This window comes from Tamandua tetradactyla, chromosome 3 (genome assembly GCF_023851605.1).
Source record: "Tamandua tetradactyla isolate mTamTet1 chromosome 3, mTamTet1.pri, whole genome shotgun sequence".
NCBI classification, from domain to species: Eukaryota; Metazoa; Chordata; class Mammalia; order Pilosa; family Myrmecophagidae; genus Tamandua; species Tamandua tetradactyla.
In genome coordinates this window covers 157,913,871-157,938,655 of record NC_135329.1, presented here as the reverse complement: position 1 = coordinate 157,938,655, position 24,785 = coordinate 157,913,871, and the positions used below count along the sequence as shown (strand labels likewise).

The 24,785-nt window shown below is 34.5% G+C and overlaps 1 protein-coding gene across 1 annotated transcript in view; it reads right to left on the bottom strand.

Annotated features, from left to right (window-relative positions):
- Positions 1-4,752: 4,752 nt before the first annotated feature.
- Positions 4,753-24,785, bottom strand: part of ZNF804A (zinc finger protein 804A) — a 283,463-nt gene continuing 263,430 nt past the window's right edge. The window contains exons 3-4 of the mRNA XM_077151978.1: positions 9,989-10,119; positions 4,753-7,984 (exon numbers count right to left, since the gene is read on the bottom strand). Coding sequence (XP_077008093.1) covers positions 4,753-7,984; positions 9,989-10,119 — 3,363 coding nt within the window. The remainder of the gene's footprint in view (positions 7,985-9,988; positions 10,120-24,785) is intronic.

The following is a 24,785-nucleotide window of genomic DNA, read 5'->3' as shown; positions in this document are numbered from 1 at the left end:
AGGCGAGAATTCTATCACTGAACTACCCTTGCACCCTCTTGGAAATTTTTTACATATTTGCAGTGACCTTTCACTTCATTATAAAATTTAAAACTAGTGTTTGTATTCTTTACAACTGTACTTCTATTTTTCATTGCCTTTTCATAGATACTCTAAGAAGTTTTACTTATACTTTCTTGCCCAAGATTCTTTCTTGAACATGTTGTAATATGGCTTCTATGCCCATGATCTGTTGAAACTACTGTCTCAAACTCACTCATCATCAATGACTTAGATCATTATATAAAAAATGCATGGTTCTTATTTACTTAACCACCTAGCATTGATAACTATCACCTTACTCTTAATTAAAACTATCCTTTGCTATTGTTTTCATAGTACTATAATTCCCTAGTTTAATCGTAGCTCTTTGAAACTTCTTGTCTTTATTCTCCATTGTATCTTTTTCTTCTGCACAGACTTTTTTGTTTGTATTCACAGCTTTTTACAGGCTCTGCTTTTCTTTTTAATCTATATACTCTTTCTGATGATAATCCCAACACTTCTAAGACTTTAATTTAAATGAACAGGGTGATGACCTCAAAATAAATTTCTTTAGTATACTTCTTTTAATTCATTCTTAAAATACCTATATTTAGCCATCTTCTCAGAGGGGTTGAATTGTTTATTTCCTATAAAACTGATCTCCAAGGCATAATATGAAGCTATTAGGCTCTTCCATAGGGTGCCATTGTCCTTACCCTCTGAACTGTAGATCATTTGCTTATCAACATTCAGATTTGCTTGTTCTCAAATTACTTTGGGCATATTATGTTTATTATTAAAACTGCATAATTTGATTCAGTGTTAAGTAAAATGGTGACATAGTACAAAGAGAAAGAGTTTATTCTTATCAAAACACAATTTGATATTTTAGAAATTCTAAATTAAGTTTCTAAGTAAATTCTATTAATTATGTCCTATGTATGGGATAGTATGACTACAGAAAATAAATAATTAAAATACACTGTATTAGGATTTGTTCAGACACATAATTGTCATAACTGTACATTAAATAAATAAGCCTGGAAATCATAGATGATTTATTTGAATGTGGATTATATAAGAAAGATGACCAATAACTATAACGCATATATACAAATTCATAGAAAAGGTCTTGGATCTATAGCATAATGTTTGTGAAGTTAATATATAATAAGTTAACGTGAGTTAATATGAGTCTTTAATATATGATTCACACTCAATGTGTGCTGCCTCATTTTAAACAATTAACTGAAAACAAACAAATTCTGATTGTTTCGGATAACAGAGTATCCATAATATATCAAACTATTGACAACATAGCTTTGCTTTGATATATTCTAGGCACCTCAAATGTAATGTACCTAAATATTGGGCATATTATCTTCCATTCTCTTAAAAGAACTCCAATCACTGCTAAAATAATGTGAATGGCCACATAAAGCCAATTGTCCAAGCCAGAAACTTAAATTTCATTCTTAAACCTCTCTCCCTCTCTTCCCAGACTCTCTCCCTAAAGTCAGTTCTTAAGTAACTCTAGAGTATCTGTGCATTTTCCACAATCCCCTTCATGACCCTCCTAATTCAAATCAACATTATTTCTGTTTACTTGCTAAAGTTTGCAACTTCCTTTGCTCTTCTGATTTCCTCACCACCCTTACCCCAAAACATACACAAAAATGTGCACAGACTAATCCATTTTTGCTTGAGTAACCTTGGTGCTATTTCTAAAGCAATATTCCACTAAGGGTTATTCATCTCACTTTTTAAAAACCGAAAGATAAAGACCTTAATGGTCCACCTGCTGCTTTACTTATCTCTGTCTTATAGAATTTTCCCCTTTCACACTTGTGTTTCTTTAATGTGTCATATCCTCTCAGATAACATAATGTATAAACATTTATTAATTGATTACCTTCTCTTATTAACATTGCTTATTTGCTTATCAGTTTCCTCCTTTAGACTCTGAAATCCTTGTTAACAGAACTTCTTTCTATTCACCATAGTCTCTCTAGACCTAGTGATGTGCCTGCCTGATATATATTAGACATAAGTGATCATAAAAAAAAGGCAAGTGTCCCTAAACTAGGTAATCAATTGAGGAAATGTCTCAAAGGTAAGAATATGGTAGTCATAGCAGAAATTATATTATTAGGCATAAGGAATTTCTCTCCTTCCTCAACTCCAATGCTGACAAGGGAATTTGGCTAAGCATCTATTCAAGTGTTTACTAGCATAATCATCATAAATGTGCTTAACTCCCTTATTCTGGAAGACATGAGTTTTATTGATGACAATGAAAAGGAAGTTGTTTAATAGTTTTCAAAGTAATTACTTTTTTTTTCCTTCTTGGAATATAAAACATCTGAGAATATATTCCACTCCACCTCTTGACTGTAACTATGGAAAGCAGAATAGTATCCCATTAAGGAGAGAAAGTTTAGGAGTTCTGGACAGTGACCAGCAGCAGTTCCTAAGAGATGTGTGTGTGTGTCTGTTCCACAAAGTATCTCTGGAGAGACCAGATTTACCTTGAACATCCTCTGAACTCGTAGGAATGATGATGACCAACGGAAAGTACCCTGCCAGTGCCCTTCTTGGGTGCTTGTCCTAACTGAATGATTTGGGCTTCAGAAAATGGATCAGAATGAGATGTCTCCCTATATGCAGCAGCTAGTATTTCTCAAAATAGGATGAAGATTAAAAGGCACTTTGAGAGAAATACAACATATTGGACATATGACATCTACAATGAAATTAGAAGAGAAAAGATCAGGGAAAGAAAGAAGTAAAGGATAATAATATGTTAAGAGGTTAACAAGCAGATGTAAAGAAGAGAAAATAAATGTGTGTATTTTAAAGTCAAACACTTAGTTTGATTTTTAATAGCCGTAGCAACAAGCCTGCACTGACAGATTAAAAACAAACTGGGTCAGCATTCCCCAGTAGATCTCCTCATCTATTTTCTCTTCAAAGGTAGTTTCACATATTTTGCTTGGGGGAAAAATCATCCTGCCTATGTTTAGTTCCAATTTTTGAAACATATTATCTTAGAACATTTCAAATGGCATTGCTTTTCTTACTTTTAATCTTATTTGTTAATCATGAAATGATATAGGCAGACTTTCACAACCATTTTTCAGGCAAACATTTAAATCAATGATTATTATGGCAAATAATGAAGAAATTAAATGATTAGTTTCCCCCTATTTATCTACTTAATATAGAATTCAATATAGATTATTTTGGTGTCTTAACATACTTCTATCCTTAAAATTATTTAGCATAATTTAGTTCCTATGGCAGTGTGAGAATAGCACTTTCTCAGTACAGCATCATTTAAAATTTGCTATCCTTTTAGAGTGACTCTGGTTTCTCTGATGCTGAACTCATTGACAGGCTGCTATAACCCTCTCGTTATCATTAGCATATGGTGAGGTGAATCCACACCAGCATGCATGCGGACTTTGTCTTGCCTAGTGACAGGGATTGGGGCAGGTACATATTAAACACTTTCTTGGGAAAAGTGGGCTGTTTCCTCATTTTCTATTGAGTTATTCCAATCCTTAGCACACATAGAAGCATTTGAGTGAACAATAATGTAAAGGTCATTAAATATAATGCAGAATCTGGAAGGATGATGTGGAGAGTGTCTAATTTTGGATGGGTTATTTGCAAATATGATACCACCATGTGCACACTTCCAGATTCTGTATAGCTCTTAAGAATATATCCTAGATACAGACTGCATTTATGTCATCCATCCCAAATTGTTATACGATAATGATTTGTTAAAATTAAAGCTATCCTTAATTCACATCAATCTCCTTGCAAGAATTGACTTCTAACATAATAAATTTGAGAATTATCACTTACAAAATATTATAAGCATTTATTTACTGGTACTGTTTTATGGTTCCTGGAAGAATGCTAACTACTTCGCATGTTTTTTAGTTACTTTCACCACAAATATTATAATTTTTAATATGAATTTCCATAATTTACTGCCTAAAGAGAGGAGCAATTGTACAGGAAAGATGGTTGGTTCTGAGTAAAAGCAGCATTAGCCGAAACAGAAGATCACATGGACCTATTATACTTATCTGAAATATGGTATCTTAGCTTAAGTATTAATAAAACTCCAAGGATATTTTGCAGGGTCTCTGAGACTCAGAGAAGCTACTGGACAGAGGAACAATATAAATCCAAAGCCTATTGTTACTGAAAATTCATAAAGCAGTGAAGACCAACTAAAAAGAAAAGTTTGATTTACTTAAATAGTTAACAAAAATTTATTGCAAGAGATTTTTTCACTGAATTTACAGTTTCAAGGAACATGGTACAAAACATAGTGCCATCAGCTTTGTCTAAACATTAAATAGGTGCAAATACACAAAGATTAAAAAACCAAAGAGCATACTTTACAACATAAATTACAGTACTATAAATATATTTTATGTATATTATACATACTCTTAAGACATCATTTCAATATACAGCATATATTGTGTTATTTTCAAACTATTCAGTGCTTTAATAAGATTATATATCAGAAACTTAAGAATATATTTGCATCATTACACTTACAGTAAATGATTTCAAAATCAGCAAGGCCATATTTTGGCCAGTTTATTTCCACCATTTTAAGAGCCATTTATCCACTTATAGGAACACCTATGCACACGACAGCAGGTCTCCTATGGGTCTTCCCCTTCCTCTTTGTGGTGATGACTAGAAGAGGGGTTGCAGAGGGATGACAGTAGGGTGTGGGGAAAGCAGTGAAGGGAAGAGGGCATGTGGTAAAGGCGGGAAAGCCAGATGGCTAGGATGAAGAACTGAAGCTGGGATAATTGACATCTGAGGAGGAGCAACGAGAGTTGGGTGGTTCCCAGGACAAAGCCTCGGTCGTACTGTGATTTGAGGTATTGATGTTCTGGTGAGAGCCGGGACTTGGGAAAGAAACTGTTGGTGTGGTTGAAGCACTTTAAAGGTCCCCGCAGCTGCAGCTGCGGCTGCGGCTGCAGCAGCTGCAGCATGCTGCTGCAAAACAGTGTGGTGGATAGTGGTTATAGAGGTAGAACACAGGGGCTGCTGCAAAGGCAAAGGCTGCAGAGGTGTGCTAGGGGGTGGGAGGGCAGCTGGAGGAAAGGTAAATTTAACTTTGTTGGCCAGCATGTTGGGCTGTATGATGTGCTGGTATGCCTCACAAGGTAGATCTTTGAATTTGTCAGGATTTTCTAGTGGGATCAATAATGTTTGTTCTGGCAAAGCTAATGGAGCCAGAATTTGCTCAGTTGTCACAAAGGTATGACCAGTGACATGTGCTTCTTTGAATGGTAAAGGTGGCTGTGTGTTAAGGATTCCTGAATTATACCTCAGCCACTCTGTTGATGCCTCATTCATCTTTCCTTGTGGAAGGGCCTCAGCCAGCTCATAATGACAAAGGTAAGATTTAGGTTGTGATGGTCTAAAGTTCTTTTCAACATTAGGCGCGTTAAAGGAACTTTGCTTTTCATTAATATGTATAGTTGCACATCTTTCTTTGTTTTCAAGCAAGGTATTTTTAATTGCTACTTTTCTTGGGACAGCTACATGGACAGATGTGGTGGGATCATTGGACACCTCTGAAAATTCACCAGAAGTGGTCTCCATTACTAAATGCTCAATATCACCATTGTTTTCAGAAGGAAGGGGATTGCCAGAGTGCAAAGTCAGTTTGTCCTCTACTTGGTCTTTTTGTTCTGTGCCCTTTTCAGTCTTTGAAACTTCTTGTGGTTTCATCTCTTCTTTTTTGTCTTTACTTATAAACTCATCTGGGTTACTTAAGGAAGAATTGTTTTTCATAGGATAATCAGTATTTTCTTTGAGTTCCAAAGCTTCAAATCCAGTGTGGAATCTGCTTCTTTTTCTCCTTCGTTTCTTTTTAGGCTTAGAAGGAGCAAATGAAGTACTTGATGGCCTCAAAACTTCTTCTGGTAAATAATTCTGTCGATTTAAACTTTCATCTGAAGAATAAGAATAAGAATTTTGTCTACGTTTTCGATGGACTCTTTCTGATTCATTGATGAGAGAATTATAACCTCTTTTAATAGCCTGATTCTGACTCATGCATTTCATATTATTTTCAAATACTAAACATTTGTGATCCTGGCTACAGCTTGATTTTTTGGCTTTCCAACTACAGAAAGTTCTGGAGTATGTTAAATTATGCTTCCCAGAATGTATCATTGTTGGATTTGATTGTCCACTTAAAACAACAGTGTTCTTTCCTAAGTGGTATTTGGAATTGATTGCATTGCTATTTTTGCATTTGGTGTTCCAGATTTTACACATTTCTTCATTTTCACTTAGGCGTTTAGACACTAATTTGGGTCTTTTATCAGGTAATTGATGGGATTCTAATAATTGCTCTGCAGCTAAATACTGTTTTGCTGAAATTGTTTTCAGTAGATTTTCCCTTGGTGTATCAGTGTTACTATTCTCCGTTTCCATTTTCAAATGAGAGTCTGATTCTTTGGTTTTCTCCCCATGATGATGCCTACATAACCTTCTCGTTTTTCTCTTTCTTCTATTTTTATGAAAACAGTGTTCATGAGTACCTTTCAACCTTATTTTATTGTATTTTTCATCTAGCATGTCCTGTTTTATTTGATTTTGTGTCAAATTATGTTTTTCTGTTTTCCTGATCCTACAGGAAATATTTTTGAGCCTCAGACCCTTATTCTCATTCTTTTCGGAATCACAACTCTTGGAGACAGTATCATCAGCTAAAAGTGTAGTGACTTGGGGATATTCATTCGTGCCACCTCCGATTTCAGAATCAGTGGGTCCTGCAACACATGTGTCCTTGCAATCTGATATTGGTCTCTTACAAGTATCCTCTCCCTTCTGCTGTGAATAAAGATCATTCAAGAACAGTTTATTTTTACCTTGCTTGTTTAATTTAGTGGACTTGAAGTCAAAACAGAGAGGATTGCAACTATAGGAAATTGATGGTTCGGTAGTCGTGTAGATCAGCATTTCTGATGGCCACTGAAGGACTGTGGATCCATGTTTGTTGAGCACAGGTACAAATGGCTCACATTGTCTTTTATATAATTCTGTTTGTTTCCAGAAGGTTAAATTGTCCTCCTCAGTATGCGCAGGGGCCAAAATCTCAGGACCATGATTTTTAGTTTGTTCTTCGATTGTGGAAGCATCGTTGTTCTTATTAGTTTCCTCATTATTAGCTTGCAAAGATAAGCAATCCTCAGGCATATCAAGAACTGTAGTATCATTTCCTAACAACTCAGAACTGTTCCCATTCATAGGTATGTCATCGTTAACAATATCTTCCTGTTGTATTTGATCTACTGAGGGCACTGTATTTTGGCAATTATCGGCGCCAGAAGATAAAGGGAGCTGAAGCTGGCAAAATGAAGGTAATAATAATGTATCTTTTTTACTAGACTCTTCTTTCGTCTCTTGACTTGGAGGGCTTTCTTCTTTGTCAATGCACATGCCTTCTGAGGGATAAAAAGAGTTAGCTTTCTCCTCGGAACTCAAAAGCACATCTGTTGGTGAAGATAGTTGAAGATGACAAGCACCAGGGACAAATCTACTTTTTCTACTAAATCCTTTTTCCACAGAGCCATCATCGTTGTGTTCAGAGAATGCTGCAGCTGACGACTCTAGCTTCACTGAAGCTTTCTTTGGAAACGCAAAAGAAAAGCCAATTTTGTGCCTGTGAATTCCCAGGGCTTGCTCTCCAGTCTGGTTATTTTTTGCTGTATAAGTATGTGTGCTTTCTGGATCTGCAGCAACGGAGGTAACATCTTTAGTATTTTCTTCACTGTGAATCAAAGTATATTTGAAATCTTCCTGGTTATTAACTGAACCCACAACAACTCTTTGTGAAATTTCATTAAAATTTTCTCTCACGGTAACTGTTGTTGACTTAAACATAGGGCCACTTCCGGGAGCACTACAAAAAAGAAACAACATTTTAGGTTAGATGGTACACTTTTGAGAAAAGATATCCAAACACTTACATCTTTGAAATATCAAGATTTTTTTTCCAAATGTTTAAATCTTAACAAGAAAAAATTCTACCTCCATTTACTTTCTTATGGTTTTATTGCCTTCCCCAGTGCTCCCAGGTGATTTATGGGTAATTGTTTAGGATAAACTGGAGATGTTGTTCAGAAATTATTTTCATAATTGCTAATGCTAGTCAAGGACTTGCCTATACTTTCCACCAGTGCTTTCTGATCAAGATTTTTGACCCCCATTACCTCTTCAATGATATAGTGGAGTATGTAAAATTCTCAAAAATAAAGTACTTTTGATTCACAAATACTTCACTTCTTTGATACTACATAGAGAATACAAAGGGAATTAAAAAATAACATGACTTCAGAAGGGCTGGGAATTCAGTATGCTAAGATGCAAGGTAAACAAGAAGTAACATTAACTCACAGAGACCTTTGAGTCTTTCAGAATATTACACTCAGTACTTTAAAATTACAATGAAATTTTAAATTATATCATTATATAAAGTAGTTATAGGATAAAAGCTATTTATTTAAAATGAAAATTCTATTTATAATTTGACATTACAGTGCAGTACAGATAGTGAGTTCTGATTAAAAGAACATTTATATCAGCACATAAACATAAGAAATTCCTAAATATCATCCTTACTCTAACAGAACAATAGTGTGCAGAATTTGCTCTTCTCAATATTCAGTTTCTTAGAAGGTATAAATGGCATCAAATTTTGCTAGTTGAATACTTTCTTAATCTAAACGCTAACACCAGGGGCTACAACATTGCCTTGCCTGATACAAAGAAACAGCATCATTTTCTATTTTGCACATCTTTAAAGGTACAAAATTAATGGGAAATAACATATGCATATGTACATATGTAATATGAAATATGATTGTACTGAGGAAAATAATTCAGACAAGAGATATTGCCTGTTTGATGCATGTTATTAACTCTAATTCCTTTAATGTGTTGGAATTTGTATTTTCAAATTTACTTACAGAGCATTAACAGTTCTCTATAGCTTGTATAATTTTTTCATTTATTCACCCACAGAGTAAAAATATCTGGTTGGTATAACTGCACATTTGAAGATCTGTTCCTACACTTGTATTCAATGAAATTAGCTTTGTTCCATATAGGATTCCAAATATACTGAATTTTTATTTTTATTTCTCTAATTTTTGACATCCTAAATAATGATTTGATGCACCAAAATCCTCTTAAAACTATTTAGTATAGGATAGATTTGCGATAAAACAGCTCTGTTTTATACAACTATCATAGAGGGTTTATTTATTGAGGGACATGAGGACACTCTAAAATATGGTTGTCTTTTTGTAACATTGCCCTGTATTGAATTCTAAGGTCTACACTGAAACACTATTCACATTTAAAAGCTGCTTACTGTTAGAAGCAGGTCAAAGTTTAAGAATTTTGACCTTCTGCTAACCCAGTTTTGGTTTATTCTGTCCTGCTTCTGAGGCACATGGAATTTTTCTGACTTTTTTTATCTTAAAGATAATCTCAAACATAAGTTGCCCAAATTATCATTCAAAATATAAATTTTCCCTAAAAATCTATTTATAACAAAGGTCAATCAATAGAGGGTAACTTGCTCTTTTTTTTTCCAATCGTTTTGAATTTCACCAAGAAACTGAATAGCTTTCAGCTAACATAGTTTAAATAGGAGCATAATGTGACATCAACTTTTTTACAAACTAAAATTATAAAGCTTTTGCTTCTTATTGAAATGTGCATTAAACAGGTTTTTGCATAAAATTCAAATTCAAATTACTGTCTACATTCCACAGAAAGCCATGAAAACATATGTGCCTTATTCTAGGTGCAGACATAAATAGATCTGTGCCCCTTATTTTTACCTTCCATTTTCTTTTGTAATATTTTAATAAAACTCAACATTTCATTGCACACTCACCATACAGTTTCCTTTCTTAGCTCCGCCAGTCTGTGTAGGCGTTGGAGTGCCTTTTCTTGTTTTCTTTCATCTTTCCTGGATTTAGATGCTACATTTCGAGCAAATTCCCTTTGTTTCAGTTCTTTGAGCCGCTATAAAAAATATGGAAAAGATGAATAGTATTTGCATCAATGGCAATTTAAAAGTTATTACTATTGTTGTTGTTATTGTCTAATACATCATCTTTAACCTCATCTAAGGAAAAAACATTCATGAAAATCCATTTCTAATGAAAATGTTCCATGCACTTCTGCCTTTGAAAGTACAAAAGTATATTATTACATTATATTAAAAGATAGCATCATGCCTTAAGTAATTGGAATTGAAAACTTTCGTCTCTTCTTACTGTTTGTTGCCTGCTAAGGTTTTCTGCCTGTATAATTCATATGAAGTTTTTCATTCTTCTAAACGCCTAATTTTCAAACCAACTCAATTCACTTGAGCATTTTGGTTATATTTAATATATTTGATAAGTTCCCTCATGATTCTGTGTTATATTTTAGACTGATTCTTTTCATATTTTCTGAAGAAGAGTAAAAGTTTTAAGTTAACCCATGATGCAAAATACTGATATGATTTAAAACCAACAACCCCCTCCCCCACATATCAGACACATTTTCCAAATAATTCAAAATGTTGGAAGAAAATTAAGATTGTTTTCTTTCTGGACATTCTTATTACATTGGGCATTGTATTTCATATGTATTAAAGAGGGTCATTTTCCAGGTTGAGTGCCAGAAAAAAGGCATGCCAACTAGAATAGAACCTATGTGTTCTGATTTAAGAGATTCCACAGAGGTCCTATGCTCCTGATAGTTTCACTATAGTATTTAATGGAGATAGCATAAAGCTATTAAATCATTAAATACTATTTTTTTTTTCTGGAAGATTCATATTGCTATGAAGTTCTGTTATGGCAGAGTCCTAGTAGACTACTTTAAGAATTAGACATGTTATAGTATATTAATGAAGTGATGGAGATTGAACAGTCTTATTAATTGCCTTACTATTGACAGATATATTCCTGCATTATATATATATATAGAATATTAATACTTACTATTATGTGAATCACCTAGATCTTCCAAATTAGGATTTTTTTCCTTCTAACTTAAAGTACATTAGTCAGTGAGTCTGTTGAAATATTAGATTCCTGGTGATCTTGAATTGTGTATGCTTAACTTATTTTACATAATACCATAGCTTAAGCTTAAAATACTCTCTAACATTTTAATTTATAGGATTTATAGAATGCATATGTATATAAATTACATCTATCTATCTATATACACATATATATATTCCTGAGGTTTCTCTAGAATAATTATTTTTTAATTACATAAAGATATTTGAGAGCGCTCATTGCATCAATATATTAATATGGAGAAGAGGTTTACTCACAGCTGAACCTAGACAAACAATGACTGTCAGAGATCTGTAAAGATTGGCTATCAAAAGTAGCAAAATTTTAATATATGCATAAATTATCTAATGATTAAAAAAAACAAATCTAGAAAAGAGTATAATAGGATAAGAAAGTGAAGAATGGCATTTAGAAAATAGTTTTACTTTCTAACATTTAGGATTTGATGCTGTATATTTCCTAAAAATTTGAAGCAATATTGTCAAAACTCAATCAACATTCACATTAAAACAGGCAACAGTCACTCTGCTAAATGACCGGGATAGAGAAAATTTTGTTAAGTTTTCTTTCCTTTATCTGGTGTGTGTCTGTTAGCATATGTGTGGGCTAGGTAGCGTGTGTGCTTGTTTGTTTATACACATTTTCCAGAAATTAAGAGAGAACAAACACGTGAAGAAATAATGGTGCAATCATTGGTTGAAGTATTCTTACAGAACCATATAAAGAGAGTGTAGATGTGCCCAAAACAAACAAACAGAAGCTACCTGAAGGAAGTGACATCTGAGCTGAGTCTTAAAGAACACAAAACAGCTTGAAGAAAGGTTAAGGGTTTGGGAGTGGGAGGGTATATCAGGCAAAATAAAATTTTGTATAAACATAGAAATAGGAACATTGATATTCTTTAAAAATGCATGTAGGAAAGTGTAACTAGAGCAGGACATATTGTGAGAAAATGAAGAAACCTAAGCATTATATATCTGGTTAAATCTTAGGAGAACCTGTCTATCATATTAGCCTGGAGGAATCATTGAAGGATTTTAAACCACAGAATGCTATGACAAAATTTTAATTCTAACATGATTATTTTGACATTGGTGTGCAGAAAATTTTGCCATGGACAAGTTTAAAGACAAGGCGACTCATAAGTAAGATATTGAAATAATTCAAATAACAAATACTGAGAGCCTTATCTAAGGCAATTGCAGCCAGAAGCAAAGGTAGAGTTGGTGACTTGTTTGTTTTGGCCACCTAAGGACCTAAAGGCTATGCATTATCTCTCCTGATATATGCAGTCTGCTATTGTAAGAAAGACGTTCAATCAAGAGAAGTGAGCCAATTTGGGTTGGTAGAAGGAAGATGCTAAAGAAGAATTTGAGAGGAGGTAGAAGTTAAGTTCTCTAAAATAAACATTTAAAATAATTAGTGTTAAATCTCTGAAATGAAACCAAATAAATTTGTTATAGTACTAATGAAAGAGCTGATTTTCAAAGATTTGTATTTCTTATTATCATTATCATTCAACAGGTAGAAGTTATTTATTTCCTATTGATTTTTTGAGGAAGTTGCAGACCACATATAAGAAAGACAGACTTGGTTCTGTAATAAATCTTTAGGATAAAAGCTAATTTCTATTACATATACATGCATATGAATATATCTATATATTTAATGAACAAGATTAACATAAAAAATAAAGAGTAAAAAGGAAAGGGCTTAAATTTCATTAGTAAGATAAAACTACAATGCTTCTAGAGAAAATGTTTTTTTCTCTAAAGCAAGTAACATGAAATTCTAAGACTTTCACTATTTACTGTTCCAAATTAGCCATTATGATTTGATTTAATGTTTCCATTGACCTAATAATTGAACATCAGGGAGTCAGTCAATTATCAAATGCTGATTCTGTTGTGTTATTTGGTTATCCCTGATTGAATTGGCTGATAGACATATCGGTAATTGGCCCCTAAATGTTGTTTTAGTTAACTGTATATTTAGACTGTAAATTTTGCTCCAGTCTTGTAGAGACTGTGAAGAAGCACAAGCTTTAACTAAGTGTCCCTATTGGTCTTGATTTCCTATGCACAGATACTTATTTTACTACAGATTTTTTAATATTAAGGTAAAGGAGCTTGTCTAATATTTAGGTAATATTCAGCTTGTTAACTGGTGGAGGAGATAAAAAACACTTTGGGGCTTTTATGGCTAGAATTTAACAGTCAATATTCTTCCTTGAATTTGTTTGAGACAAAAATTCAATTTCATGTCATATTTTATATCTAGTAGATTAATTTCGAAAGAAAATAATAGAAGCCATGTGGAAAGAATAAAAGTTTAATTCCACACAAATAAATAAAATGAACAATGCAGATATGGCTTGTGGAAATACCAATATTATTTTTAAATCTTCACCAATTGTTTATTGAGAATAACTAAAAAGGAATGTCAAGACAGGAAGGGCAGTCAGCAGGTATTGGAAAATTAGAAGATTATAAAAAAAGAAATTGGGGGATGAAGTCCAGCTACTATATTCCAGTAGATATTATAAAGAACAATAGTGTATTACTCATATATACTTTGGAAATGTGCAAGTAGAGAATGAGAAAAATAGAAAACCTCTAATCATTGGTTTTAACACCATACCAGGGGTGGTAAATCTCATTGATTTATGTCTCCTAGTTCCTTTTCTGATTTACAGAAAATCAAAATGTCACTAGGACACCCAGGTCAAACCCACACGAATCTTTAGATGCAGTCTCAGAAAACCCATGTGGTTGGTAAGCTGAGGACGTTATGACGCCTAACTCAGTTAGAGGATGGCCTTGAGGGATCAGAAAAGGCTTAATAAATGTAAGAAATGAGTGACAGTGAGGGAAAGAGAGAAAGAGAAGCCATATTAATCTAGACCAAGTACACCAGAGAACATAAAAAATCAACTGAGATTTAATTTAATGCTTAAGCATCTAAACTTAACAATTAAACTACATTGTTTTATAATTTCAAGCCAAACTTTCATAAACATTTTTATATGTATACTTCTGTACACTGTGTGATTGCATCCATAAAATAGATTTCTATAAGCAGAACTGCTGGCATGAAAGATATGCACACTTTTTGAGGCTTTTGATGTTTTCCAGACTGCTGTGCACAAAATTGTACCATTTTTATACTCCCCCACAGGATATGAAAGAATTTATCATATCCAGTGTTATGTAGCATTATTCTTAATATTTTTTAAACCGATAGTCAATAATTTCTATATCATTAATGTTTTGCTTTTAATTCGCATGGTTATTAGGGGAGCTGAAATTTTTGCCAATATATTATCTATATTCCTCCATTTAGAATTTATATTTTCCTTAAAATTATTAAGCACTGTTATACAGGCAAACACACACATATACATTACCTTGTTAGTTTGTGAAGATAAATTTATACATAGACAAGGTTGGTAATATTATGAAACTATGAATTAGAGATGATAAAGCTGAAGCTAAGCAAATTTTGTAGACTCGTCCACAGTTCCATGTAAGAGTAGGACCAGGACAGGAATCAGGATTTCCTGGTACATGCCCTGTGATTTGTCTTTATTTATTCTTCTTTATGCTGTTTCAAGATGACTGACCCTTCAGGTTGGGCTGCTTTTCCCATAATTAATATATTTATTTATTGTTTATCTAACATTACTGACTTCCAGTCATGTGTCAGATGCTATTCTAGGCACAATTGATACAACTCAAAGGAAGAAAAAAATCTCTGCTTTGCTCATGAAATTTGCATTATAGTTGAGAGAGACGGAAGCTAAAGGATAATGTTGTTTGTCTGGTATAGGAAATAGTGAAAAGCTCTTTGAATGAAATAAAGCTAAGCAAGGAGAGTGACAGGGCACATTGTAGGGGAGGATAGCCATTTCAAATAGGATCATTAAGGAATGCGTAGTTCACTGTACATTAATATTAATATGTAGCAGTTTAAAACACCACATGTTTATTAGCTTATAGCTCCCGTGGCTCAGGAATCTAGTGTTCTGCTCAAGGACGCACAGGTGTCAGCTAGGCTGTATACTTATCTAGGGGCTTGATGGGGATAGATCCTCCTTCAAGCTCCCCAGCTTGTTGAGAGAATTGATTTCCTTGTGTGGTGGGATAGAGGGCCCTGACTCCATACTGGCTGTCAGCAAGGGCCACTTTCAGAGAGAAAAAGCCGCCTGCAATTCCTTGCCATACGGCCGTCTCCCAAGCCCACTTACAACAAGACAGCTTCTTCAGAGCCAGAAAGAGAGAGTCTCTCTCTCAGGCTACTAAAAGTGAGTCTTACTATATCCCAACATATATAAAGCAATTTAATCAATCGAGTAACTTCCCATCATGTTTTTTATAACCTGTTAGAGAGAAACAAACCACAGGCCCTCTCCATCTTTTAGGAAAGTAGGTTAGATAATGTGATTCATGCAGGTTCACCTTAGGGTGTGTTTATCACAGAAGGCCTCATTGAGGAGGCGATATTTGAGCAAATATTTGTAAGAGATAAGGAGTAAACCATGAAGATATGCCAGGAAAAAGAAATTCCAGGCAGAGAAAACAGCAAGAGTAAAAGCCAAAAGTGAGTTTAGAACAGCTTCATTCATAATCTTCACAAAGCAGCATTAATTCAAATATTCATTAACCGACAAATCAGTAAAAATATTTTTGAGTTTCCATACAATGGAGAGTCAGCAGTGAAAGGAAACATACTACTGAAACATGCAGTGGAAATGGATGAATCTTAAGTGCATTATGCTAAGATAAGGGAGCCAGACTCAAATGGCTACATATCAAATGATTCTGTTTATATAAAATGATATAGAAGGCAAAATTATAGGGGGAGGTGATAAACCAGAGGTTGCCAAGAACTGGAGTGTGTGGAGGGGAGCTCTACAAAAAAGGCATGAGAGAACCTTTGGCGTGATGGAAATATTCTGTCTTGATTGTGGTGGTGGCTGCACAGCTGTGAGTTTGACAAAATTCATAAAACTGTACTCCCTAAAATGGGAGAATTTCACTGCAAGTAAACTACATCTCCATGTACTTGGCTTTTATATAAGGCCTAAGGGAAGAGCGTGTCTGGTATGCTTGAGGAGAAACAAGGGTGTCTGTGTAATTGGAGCAAAATAAATGAGGGAGAAAATCTAGGATGAGCTCTGAGGGGCGGATGGAGGCCAGATGAATCAGGACCTTTGCGGCCTCATGAAAACTTTCACTTCTGTCTTGATTGGGACTGGGAGCTCCTGGAGGGATGTGAGCAAAGTGCAATTGATTTTCTTATATTTGAAAGAAGTTTTGTAGCTGCTCGCTTGACAATAGGTTGTAGAGTGGCAAGGATGGAAGTAAGACTACCAATAAGACTCCCAAAAATCCATGTGAGAAATTCCGGTGACTCGAACCAAAATGGTGGCAGTGTAAGTGGGTAAAACAGTGTCATTTTGCAAAATATGAATGTAACAAATCAGGACTGACAGATCATTTGGATGTGGGGCGTGAGTAAACGAGGAGAGTTCAGATTTTCCTTTTGAGCGACTGGAATGATGGACCTGTCGCTACCTTCGAGAGAGAAAAATGCAGGTAGAGCAGGGTTGCAAATGCAGATCAGGAGTTGGATATATTCTGCTTAATTAGACCCCCAGAAGAGGTGTCAGCTAGGCACTTAGGTTTGTGGATGTAGAGTGAAAGTAGAAGTCTAGCCTGGAAATAAATACGTGAGAATTGTTGGCAATAGGTGATATTTAAGGTCCTAAGGCATTATCCAATAGAAGAGACCTAAATATTTTGGTAATGGATGCTGGTGATGTAGCCTAACACCGTGAATGTGCTTAACAGCACTGAACTATGTAGAGCTGAATGTGGTTAAAAGGGGAATGTCAGGTTTTCTATACAGGACTAGAATAAATTTTTAAAAAATCCATGGAACTGCAGAACACAAACAGTGAACCCTTTAATTATGGACTATAGTTAATAATACAATTATAAAGAGTTGCTTTAATCAATTGCAACAAAGTATCACACCACTGCAAGGTGTTAGCTATAGGGTGCTATATGGGAACCCTGTATTTTATTCATGATTGTCTTATAAACCCACTTCTCTAAGAAAAAAAAATAGAAGAAGCCTACCTACTAAGATACATAATTATAAAATTTCGATTAAAAACCATCTCACATGGTCTAATGTCACAATGTTCATTAGTCTGATAATGGTACGACTTGATGTCAGAATTAAGGATTATTTCATGAATCTGGTGAAGTAATCAACAATGTTTAAACACAACTCTATAATAGGTAAAATCAAGAGTTACTGAAGTTAGTGTCAAAACATTCCTCTACTTCTAATAGATGCTGTTCACTCTGAAATGCTAAAACATCTCTCAAATTCAAAGGATGTTAATTTAGCCAAAAACTGCAGTCTGCGCTATGCTCTCCAAAGACAAGAATGATTTTTCCACCAGAGTGCCTGCTCCTCACTGCTCTTAGAGAAGTAAAATTGAGTGACAGGGAATCTACATTTTATTTATCTTTCACACAGGGAATTACAATTGACAGACCACAAGTGTATCCTTATATTATATTTTGACCTGGTTCAGTGTTTCTCCTATTCTTGACCAGTAATGTCTCACTAACAGAGAAGCAGGAACCAGCAATGTCCAGCCTCTGGGAGGATTGTAGCAAAGCATGCAGTGCTTGCTTAAGCTTTATTTAGAGTTAGTGTTTTCTCTTTAAAGAGCACAAATTTTTTTTTAGTATAATCTATAATTTAACAAGAAAAGTCCTAAAATTATCTCAGATACCTTCCAATTTGCCCCTGCCCGAAAGCTCTACTCTCTTCCTTTTTCCAGGCGTTCTCTGACCCCAGCCCCTAAACGCCATTGCCCACATCCCCAGGGCTCCAGCCCCCTAAGGCTTCTGTTGGAATTAGATAGGTGGGAGATCTAGTAGGGAAATAAAAGAGGAGGGAACAGTGCGGTCAGTGTATCTCCTGGATCCTTTCTGTGTTGTCACATTGCATTGGCTGGGTCCCTTCATCTATCACCCTCTCATAAAATGGACAACTTTTGTGACTTTCTATCCACTCTAGCCCAGTAAGTGCTCCCACTCATAATTTTAGGATCAGGGATAGTAACAGGTTTCTGCTACTAATCCCTTGTCATCACACCATCTTTGTGGCTCCCCTGCACCCATACTTTTGTAAATAGCATTTCTGCAAATAAATCTTTCCCAAGTTATCCTATTTTTGTTATACCTTTTTTTGTTATTGTTGGAGCTATGACTGATAAATCATTAAAAACAATCATCCCAGGATGAAGCTTAATGTATAGCACCCCTAGGATTCCTGGAACAATGCCACATACTTCTGGGGATAACTCTAACCAGATCTGCAAATCACAGTAGTTCTAACCATGAAATAGCTTTTGTGGGATCTTTATGACAGAGAAGAACCTCTAAGATATTGCTCCACAAAAGATACTACTTAAAATATGCTCAGGTCTGAAGTTTAACACTTACTCCAAAATCACCTTTAAGAGTGTAAGCCAAAGGGCAGGTACTTGGACAATTCTTCCTTCTTCTGAAATACCCTTGATTCTCAATCAGACTCAATTTTGATAATTGTATAAATAAAAGTAATAATTACAGACTATTCAAACTGACAGTGAGATTTAAGATATTCAGGCAATTTTAACAAATGTTGTTTTTGCTTTCAATATTTCCCAGGCATCATAATAGGTGCTAGAGATACAAAGAACAACCCTGCAAAATGTCTGACTTGAAAGAGCTTTTAGTTTTACAATGGCAGTCATCTGAATCCAAAGGCATTACCAGCCTCAAAATTCAGATCAGCAGAGTCCATAGAAATTCCCAATATATACTGTGATAAGTGCTGTGATAAAAAATTGCTCATAGTTTCCATGTCTTGTGCAACAGAACATCTATTAACTTAATTCCACACTTGGTCCATTTTTCTCTTCAGGTAAGATTATTCAGAAATAACCAAACAAGAGTGTTAGTTTTATTTATTCATAAGGTAATACTGAGGAATAGTATCTTAACACAAAGTTTCAGAACATATGGAAAAATCTTCAAATCTACTGTGTGGGTGCAAATGTGCATTTATTTTCACTATTTTTCATTGTCTCATTTTATTACCTAACTCCTTAAGGATGGCTGAAAGTAGCCTTATTCTTGTGAAGCAGCAGTCTGTCTCAGCTAACTCCAGGGAGCCCTATATAAGACACAAGTACTGGTGGATTGCAGATCATTTTAGTTTTGGTCACTGCAATTAGTTGCATGGTTTTGCCAATACCCTTTACAAACCTGCAGTCAGATACAGTCATGTAAAGGGTATGGGACAAAGAGTTATCTGAACCACAACACTAGACAAGGGTGGCGTTTCTGAAAGAAAACCAGATAGAGAATCAGTCTATGGTAGACATTCCAATTTACCTACACGTTATCATTTATGGTCTTCTATTTCATTAATAGATATTCATTTTGGGAAGGTGAAGGGGCAGAAATGCATTCAACTAAAATAATAAAAATCCAAGCCTCTCCTGTAAGAGTGGCTACATTACACAATGCTTATCACTGAACTATAAGGTGGAAATCCTTAAAAAGAAAAGAAGTCAAGTCCTACAAGAAAACTTCCCTTTCTATTTTTTTAACAAATATGTTCTCTGCCTACCCTATGTAAAAATAGGAACCTTAGATGTATGGCAGCCATCTTTCAATTGTGAGCCTATCAGTTTTACCTATACAGTTTAAAAAAAGAAGCTACTTTTATTTGAGGTTTCTGTAATTTGTAGCTAATGTAACCTTAACTTATATACTCATTAGGAGCAGTGTTATCCAATAATTCACTTCATTTTCTTAGAAGGCTGTCTCCTCAGTTGAAAAGGCTAAAGATATTTAAATTTTGTTTTTATATTCTCAGAGTTTTTATTCAGATGCCATATTTTACGATGGAGATAACTGTTGTTAAATAAACTACAGATTTAGAACTGTAATAAAAATTACCTTACTAAATATTTTCTCTATAACAATAAATTCATTAATCTCTTGAAATGTTCCAATACTTCTGCTCCTCGTTTCATGTTTCTTACTAAATTAATATATTATCTACCATTACTATTTCTGTAGGTTTAACAGTTCTTTTGAATCCCAAAGAGTGGTTTCTGTCAAGAACTATTTTCAAAGGCTTTCAGAAAAACCAAGTATACTTTTTATCTTATGTAGAGTAATACCCTCAAAGTATTACAACTTAATCACCATCTCTATTTCCTGAATCAATTTAGTTCTCTTGGAAGACACTCTGCAGCAGGTTTTATTAGAATGTTAGCAAATATATTTCTTTAAAGAAGGTTAAGATATTCTAGTGGATGGTATCACACTTAAATGTGTAATTTCCTTCTAGTCATTATTTAATCAATTTCATTATGCTGAGAGAACCTTTTGAAGACTCTTTTTCTAAATTTCTTTTCCCGTTACTATCATGAATGCGTATCATTTGTACTTTTCTCATGGCAGTTTTAAAAGCATCTAATCGCTTAATGGCATATCAAACCTGAACAATATCTTTCCCCAAGGCCTCTCATTTTTAGATTCCATTAACTCAAGTTTCTCTTTGTGGACAAAATGGTTATTCTAGTTCTAATATAAAAGTCTTTGCAATCTGTATTTGTTATGTCTAAAACTGATTTTCAGATCATTCAGTGCATTTTCTTAAGTGCTGGATTAGAAGTGTCTCATGCATTGTAAGTGTTCATGAGTGCTTGTTAAGTTGAAATGGCACAGGATAGCAGTGATTAACTTCTTCCTATGGTTAGAAGCTTAGAAAATTAGCTAACAGAAATCTAGATAAGATCTTTGGTAGTAAGGTGAAGCAATGCAAATTGGAGGGAAAGATGTATGCCACTTCTATTTTAAACAATACATGAAAGATTTGAATAATTAGATATTGAAGAATGGTTAAGAGTTATAGATCAACTTTATAAGGAAATACTATGCAGCTATTGAAAGATATGTGGGAAATTATTGTAATACAATGCCATGTTAAAATTAGCATGTAAATGTTTGTACAATATCATAATATATATATATATATATGCACTTATACCAATAGAATAAAAATACCAGAGAAAAGTAAAAATTTTAATAAGATTTCCCTTTGACAGGTAAAATTGGAAGAATTTTATTTTTGTTTTCCATTATCTGGTATATTTCCTTTTTTTTTTCTTAAAGGCATGTTTTACTTTGAAAATAGAGTTTTACATTTAAACTTGAAATACGAAAATGAGATATATTTTAAAACAGAAATGAAAATTACCACTATATACCCTCCCATCATATGTTCTGACACAGGCTTGCCTCATTTTATTTTGCTTCATTTACTGTGATTTGCAGATGCTGCATTTTTAGTAAATCGAAAGTTTGTAGTAACATTGCATCGAACACCCTTTGTCCAACATTATGTGCTCACTTCACTTCTCTGGGTCATATTTTGGTAATTCTCTCAATATTTCAAATTCTTTCATTATTATAATATCTGTTTCGGTGATCTGTGATCAGTGATCTTTGATGTTACTATTGCAATTGTTTGGGGGTACCACAAATTGTGCCCATATAGGATGGCAAACTTAATCAATAAATATCTTATGTGTTCTGATCACTCCACTGATCAGGCATCACCCCACTCTCTCCTTCCCTCTGGCCTCCCGATTCCCTGAGACACAACAATATTAAAATTAGGCCTATAAATAATCTAACAATGGCCTCTAAGTGTTCAAGTGAAAGGAATGGTCGCACGTCTCCCTTTAAATCAAAAGCTAGAAATGATTAAGCTTAGTGAGGAAGGCAGGTTAAAAGCTAAGCTAGGCTGAAAACTAGGTCTCTTATACCAGTTAGCCAAGTTGTGAATGCAAAGGAAAACTTCTTGAAGGAAATTAAAAGTGCTGCTTCAGTGAACACACAAATGATAAGAAAGTTAAATATTCTTATTGTTGATTTGGAGAAAGTTTGAATGGTCTGGATAGAAGATCAAACCAGCCATAACATTCCAATAAACTGAAGCTTAATCCAGAGCAAGGCCCTAAAGTTCTGCAACTCTATGGAGAGTGACAGAGATGAGGCGCTGCAGAAGAAAAGGCTGAAGCTAGCAGTGGTTGGTTCTTGAGGCTTAAGGAAATAAGCTGTCACCATAATTAAAAAGTACAAGGTGAAGCAGCAAATGCTGAGGTAGAAGCTGCAGCAAGTTATTGAAAAGATCTAGCGCAGATAATGATGAAGATGGCTACACTAAAGACAGATTTTCAGTATAGATGGATCAGCCTTATATTGGGAGAAGATACTATCTAGGACTTTTCCTAGCTAGAGAAGAGAAGTCAATACCTGGCTCCAAGTTTCAAAGGACAGGCTGGCTCTCTTGTTAGGAACTAATGCAGCTGGTGACTTTCAGTTGAAACCAATGCTTATTTACTATTCCGAAAACCTTAGGGCCCTTAAGAATTATGCTACATCTACTCTGTCTCTGCTCTATAAATGGAACAACAAAGCCTGGGTGGCAGCCCATCTGCTTGCAACATGGTTTCCTGAATACTTTAAGCCCATTTTTGAGCATTACTGCTCAGAAAAAAAGATTCTTTTCAAAATATTACTGCTTATTGACAATGCGCCTCACCAAAGAGCCATGACAGACATAGACAATGAGATGAATGTAGTTTTCATGCCTGCTAGCACAACATCCATTCCGAAGCCCATGGGTCAAGGAGTCATTTCAACTTTCAGTCTTATTATTTAAGAATTTCATGTTGAAGGCTATAGCTGCATGGACAGTGATTCCTCTTATGGGTCTTGGGGAAGTCAATTGAAAGCCTCCTGGAAAGGATTCACCACTCTCAACTCTATTAAGAACATTCATGATTCATGGAAGGAGGTCAAAATATCAATATTAACAGAGTTTGAAAGAAATTGATACCAACCCTCATGGTTGATTTTGAAAGGTTCTTTCCATGAAAGAAGTAATTGCAGATATAGCAGAAATAGCAGAAGAACTATCATTAGAAGTGGAGCCTGAAGATGTGGCTGAATTGCTATAATCCCATGATAAAACTCAACCTGATGAGCACTTACTCCTTCGCAATGAGCAAAGAAAGAGGTTTCTCGAGATGGAATATACTCCTGGTGAAGATGCTGTAAACACTATTGAAATAACAACAAAGGATTCAGGATATTGAATAAACTAAGTTGATTAAGCAGTAGGAGTGTTTGAGTGGATTAACTCTAATTTTGAAAGATGTTTTACTGTAGGTAAAATGCTATCAAGCAACATCACATACTATAGAGAAATCTTTTGCAAAAGAGAGAGTCAATTGATGTAGCAACTTCATTTTGTCTTATTTTAAGACATTCCCACAGTCTTCCCAGTCTTCATAAACCCCCACTCTGATCAGTTAGCAGCCGTGAACATTAAGGCAAGACCCTCCACCAGCAAGAAAGATTACAATTTGCTGAAGGCCCAGATGTTGGTTAGTATTTTATAGCAATATATTATTTTTTAATTAAGGTGTATAGATTGTGTTTTTATGCATAATTCTATTGCACACTTAATAGACAATAGTACAATATAAATATAACTTTTATATGCACTGGAAAATCAGGCAAAAAGCATGTCCTGCTTTATTGTGATATTTGCTTTATTTCAGTGTTCTGGAACCTAACCCATGATATCTCCAAAGAATGCCTACATATGGCCTAAGAAATAACTAGATTGTTTCAAAAATTCACAATGTTTTTGAACATTCACAATTCTTTAGCAGAAAGGGTAAAATAAATTTGGTGAATTTTTATGTGTGTGAGTTTTAAGAACATGAATTCTCTGTGGATTCATTAACATTTTGATCAGCACTTTGGTTTAAGTGTAGTGAAAAAATATGGAGACCCAGAAGTGATAAATATCTGTGGGAAATACAACAAATTACACACACACACACACACACACACACACACACATAATAATATTCACATTATATTTTCTCTCTCTCTAAAAAGATATTTCTGTGCATTTAGTTACAAATGAGATATTAATTAGTTTATAATAGGAAATTGAGAGTAAATAGTAAATATTTTCTCTTTCTCTTTTGGGGAATTAAACCTGGTATAACTTTAAGGTTCTCTTTCTTAGACATGGAATAAAGCTAGTTTATCAGTTGTGTTATTAGGCAACTTTGCTCATGATTCAAAAGGACCCCTGATTGGCAAATTGGCTTTGGATTGGTAAGAATGTGAACAACTTATCAAAACTTGTTGGGAAGCCATAACCATGAACTTCTCTGAATGTGGTGCAACTTACAATTAGGTTCATTCCTTGCCAGTATGATGGAACTTATGCCCATGAAGTCTTTATAAAAGACACTAGTTTCTGAACTCTTGCCTTTATCCTCTTATAAAAATGCCTGCATGCTTTTTCTCTACATGTGTACTCAATTTTTATTTTTACCCTCTTGCTCTATTTGTGCTGTGCTCTTAAATTCTTCCTTGTGGCACAGCCAAGAACATGGAAAACCCAAATCCAGTTACATATTTTGGTGAGCCAGTCAGG